The 5,176-nt window shown below is 33.3% G+C and overlaps 1 protein-coding gene across 1 annotated transcript; it reads right to left on the bottom strand.

The window, feature by feature from the left end:
- Positions 1-4,136: 4,136 nt before the first annotated feature.
- Positions 4,137-4,901, bottom strand: LOC125863373 (uncharacterized). The gene has a single exon (XM_049543563.1). It carries the CDS (start codon positions 4,880-4,882, stop codon positions 4,313-4,315), a length of 570 nt encoding a protein of 189 aa, XP_049399520.1. The 5' UTR covers positions 4,883-4,901; the 3' UTR covers positions 4,137-4,312.
- Positions 4,902-5,176: the final 275 nt, after the last annotated feature.

Here is a 5,176-nt window from a genome sequence, read left to right as displayed (position 1 = left end):
ACTTTTTGGAAAGACTCTATGAACTTTCTAAACTTGGCTCTTAACTTTCCTTGAATTTGAATTTTTTGGATTCAAGGTTATGATTCAAGTTTATGGATGATTTCTAAGTGTTTAGAAGTCATTTAGAGTAGTTAGAATCAATAGGAAGTGTTAGTACACTTTAGAAGGACTTACACGAGCTAAACAACGAAAAACGGGTGGGGCAGATGACCCGAGCGCGTTCCTGGTGCTCCACGCCAGCCCTTAAGCTACTGGGGCTCATTTCTGGCGCACTGTTGGCGCGCCACCTCAGTCTTCCTGGCGCTACGGCGGCGCGTCGCACCAGCCCCTCCCCAGGCAAACCCGACGAACTTTTCAACTCGTTTTCTTATCTAAATTCGACTAAACTCGATCCCTTTTCTCAAATTCTCTTTAGAAGCAGATACCCAAAACATATATACAAAAATCTAACTCAAACAACTCAAGGAATCAACACTTTAATATCAAGAAACTCCTCAATCTCAACCCAAATTCAAGAACGAAAGCAATTCAAGAACACCCATCAAGAACATTCAAACTTTCAATCTTTTTAGAACGAATCCACGTAGAATTAAACATGTTTGGAACGTGGGTGAATGAACCCAATGTTATGAAAGTCTCACATACCTCGTAGGATCAAATCCTTGACGAAATCCGCAATCAATTCCTTACGAAGACGATGAATCTTGATTTTTCCTCTTCTCTTCTCTCTTGAGTTCTTTTCTCTAAAGCCCTAGTTTTTCCTCTTCTCTTCTCTCTTGAGTTCTTCTCTCTAAAGCCCTAGCGTGAATTTACAATTGTGCAAACTGAACCAATTTAGTTTTGACCCTAATTAATTCACTAAAAACGAAATAAGTTAATTGGGTAAGGAAAAGACCATAACACCCTTCCAAAATCCGGTTTAGACTTTCCTTATCTAAACAACCCGACTTCAAATGGACATATCTCCTTCATACGTACTCGAAATTGAGCAAACTCAGTGGTGTTGGAAAGATAATTCAAAGACCTTTCCTACGGTATCTGGTAGCACACCTAACTTATCCTGAGCTAGGAGTTATGGTCGTTTGAAGTTGACCAAAACTCAAACCTAACATAACTTAACCAATTTTTTCTAGATTTTTCATTCTTTCCAAAAACGACTCTTTCTAGTTCTTTCAATTTGCGAGTTGTTATAATATTAGATACTTCCAACGCATATTCCGTGAAAGTTGATGTACGTATTTTCAAGTGAACATTACATAGCTTAGTTGATCACATTAAATGTACATCCTCCTTTAATTACTTACACACATCAACATCAATTATATATAACAAATCCGAGTTTTTACGACTTATTGAGACTAATTTCTATAATTTAAAGATGTGACATACTGTAAGTGGTTAACTTATCTACGTATTGAGCACGCACTTAGGACCACATGAAAAAAATAATCCAAAAAATTAAGTCGGAAGTGTCTAATTCGAAACACCTTATTGTATTCAAATACTTAACTAGAAAAAATTGTACTTAAAATATTTTATTTATCTGTCAAATTTAAGAGGATGTCGATCTGTTCTAGGATTCATTCCTTTCAATATTTGGAATTCGGGGAAGTGTGAAAGTATGTATAAGATTTTTCTTCTTTCAGCTCAATATTTATACTTTGACTAGTTTAGATTAATATATACTTCAATTACATAGTTTATATGCTACAATTTGAAATGTTAATTAAGCTAGCTAGCTTTTAAACAACATTGACATAACTTTAGGTTAACATAATTACTTTTTTTCCAAGTTCCTGGTGGTTTCCTTCTGTCTACCAAGTACCAAACCATAGGTGTTAACAACAAATAAATAAAGATACAATTGAAATGTAACATAACAAAAAGTTGATGTATGGCATGCATGTGTTCAATATTGTTTATTTTAACTTGAAGACTTCGATCATTTCTCTTGCTTTTTGCTTCCACTTTTTGAAGCTTTTTAAAGTTAATTATTGGCCAAATAGGGTACCCATTGTTTTATAATTATATTGGACGTAGTTGTTGAAAAGGTTAAAAAGATTTGAAATATTGACATTAGGTTGATTAATTGATTTGAGTGATCATCATTAATTTTCCTCATTCAATGTGCTTTGCATTTTAAAGGGATCATCAGGCCACTACTAAGATATTTCTTCTTGTAAACTTCACGTGTTCTTGTATGGAAAAGTTGTTTTGAATAAATTAAACCGGCCATTTTTTAGATATTAGTAACCTTTTTTCATTTATAAAAAAGGTAGAATTAGAGAAATTATGTTGTATGAGACAGAACGTTGGTTAGTCAAGTACTCTCATAATTAGAAGATGAAAAGTTGTTGAAATAAGGATTCTGAGATGTGTGTGTTGATAAACTAGGAGAGACGGAATAAGAAATGAAGATGCTCGGGTTAAGGTAGGAGTTTTTCCAAACATGCAGGAAGCGAGACTTCGGTAATTCAGGCATGTGACGTAATGAGCATTTGGAAACATACGCAAAAAAGTTCCGAAAAATTAATTCGGAAGTGCCTAATTGGAAACACTTTATTGTGTTCACATATATAGTTAATTTTTTGGTTTCCCACCCGGTGTCCGGAGCCCACATTGGAGCTTCGACTAAATCCGGATCGTGCACTGCAGGGCCCATTCGGGGGTGGTGCTCCCAACAGAATTTTCTCCATACCCAAAGCTCGAACCCGAGACCTCTGGTTAAGGATGTATATATAGTTAATTGAAACAAGTCACAGTTTGACTATCTAAATTAAATTTACTATATCTCAAGTTTAAAGATTTATCGATGTATTTAACATTAAAAAATGAATATGAAATTAAAGCTTTTAAATTCTTCGTGCTAAAAAAGGGTTTGCAACTTAAATTCACTAGTTGAAATGCCAAAACATAGCAAAATCGTAGTTGTGCCAACAAGTTCCTTAAGATGGATTGTTGTTATATTTTACACTTACTGTAGAAATGTAAGGTAAGAATGCATAAAATAAATCATTTTTTCCTAGTTCCTCGTGGTTTCCAAATGCAGCTGCTAACAAACAAATAAATGATACAAGAAATGTAACATAACAAAAAGCTGATCCATGGCATGTGTTCAATATTGTTTATTTTAACTTGAAGTGTTCTCCTTTTTCTTGCTTTTTGTTTACACTTTGGCAAGTACTCTTTGAAGCTTTTCAAAGTTAATTATTGGCCAAATAGTCATTAATTTGGCCGTATTGGACGTTGAAAAAGGTTAAAAAGTTTTGAAATATTCACATTAGGTTGATTGATTGAGTTACCTTATTCAACGTGCTTTGCATTTGGCATTGTACTCAGGTTTGAAATGACTATATATAAAAAGGTAACATTAATGTTAATAAGGGGAACATAAGATCAAGAATATCAAGATTATCACATTGCTAATGAGTGACTTTTTGGGTTAGAAAGAATTAGGACGTAATGCATGTGTAAGCTTATAATTGCAAATTATAGAGGCGATAAATCAAATAAATAAAAACTATAGTAAAAAACATTATATTAATTATTATATGGTAAAAAGTAATATAAAAGGAAATATTGAAACTGTTGAGAGAAAATCTCTTCTTATACAGAACTCTCTAAGCAACTACATAAAAAAATAAAAGTAATTATGGTAATATTTTCACTTTCCTTTCATGGAAAAGTAAAACTCAAATATGTTAAGAAAATCATAACAAAACGGCCTAACTTGACTTAATCTATTTAAACTTTACTTATCCTAATATATTACTTATTTGCATCTTTTGCAAGTCGTTATTTGAGTTGTTGTATTGAATTAGACAGATTTTGTATTAAGTGAATGATGTTGTTCTGAATTTAGTAATTCTTCTAGTAAGAACCTTCTACCGGATTGTTATTGTAATTTCCATTTTTGATGTTATAAAATAGTGTTTGATTAAATATATGAATTAAATGGAATTCATATATTTCTAAAGACAACTTCAATGGCAATAACATAGGTTTAATTTACCAACACTCTATATAAATGTTGCTGAAGATTAAGGTGACATTGAATCTAATAACATTTAAACAACTATGCTTTTATTTTAGTAGTCATAGACAAGACATGCACATAGGTACAGATTTTTGCTGTCTAGCTACGAAATTTATTCATCGCCAAATTCTGCTTTTATTTTAGTAGTGGTCTTTGAGCACGTACATAGAGTACTAATATTCATGTACAGCTCCAACAAAAGCAAAAAACCTATAATAGGATTGATTTAACAAATCAAGAAAACATGCATATTTTTTAAATATATTGTTTGCAACATTATGAAGCAGAAAATGAGGATTGTCGTCTCAAATTTCTGTAGAACTTTGAGATAAACTCATCAGCTTTCTCATCTACGTGATTATCCATTTCTTCCACCTCATCTCTCACCGGAAAAGGCGAGTCAGTAACCCTCAACTGTCTCCCAAACCCACTAAAATAATTATCAGGTGACGTTGTTTCACCCTTAATCATCTCCAATGCGGCTCTCATTACCGCCGCATTCATCACCACAACATCCTCTTCATGACTAGTAGTGTGTTTTTTCATGTCCAAATTTGGGCTGCTAGTGCAGCTAAACTCATAATACTCATCCTCATGTGGAGGGCAAAATGGTAAATTACCACTCTCGACGTGATCGAACTGAAGGTTTTTGTTTTGGTTGTGGTGGTGGAAGTGGAACATGAGATTTTGGACCACGGCTTTGTAACTACCAATCTTACTACGCTTCATCATTAATTTGATATCAAGCACTATTTTCTGCTTTGATATACCTTTTCTTAACATGCATAACGCCACTCGAACAATTTTCCAAAACTTCTTTCCTACCACTACCAAATTTTGATCCATTATTGTGTGTGTGTTGGTGTTGTTGTTGCTAATTGAATTGGTAAGGCAAAAAGTATATGAAGGGGTATATATAGTGGACCATTTTAACGTTAATATGTTAAAGTGAGGAGTTAAGTAAAGCGTCCATTTGATATTTTGGAACAAAAATCGAATATTTTATTGACTCAATTATTAGTGGTGTTGGTGATTTTTACACTGTACAACTTTAGGTCCCTATCACTCCCAAATTAATTGTGTGATTAATTAGTTTTCCTCAGGGAAATCAATTTTAATTTGGTCACGTATGTCCCAATT

This window comes from Solanum stenotomum, chromosome 4 (genome assembly GCF_019186545.1).
Source record: "Solanum stenotomum isolate F172 chromosome 4, ASM1918654v1, whole genome shotgun sequence".
NCBI classification, from domain to species: domain Eukaryota; kingdom Viridiplantae; phylum Streptophyta; class Magnoliopsida; order Solanales; family Solanaceae; genus Solanum; species Solanum stenotomum.
Note: the sequence above shows the minus strand (reverse complement) of the source record. Positions and strands in the feature narration are given on the sequence as shown.

Bases quoted from the DNA above. Each gene is read 5' to 3' on its own strand.
- LOC125863373 (XM_049543563.1), bottom strand. From the start codon at position 4,882: ATGGATCAAAATTTGGTAGTGGTAGGAAAGAAGTTTTGGAAAATTGTT.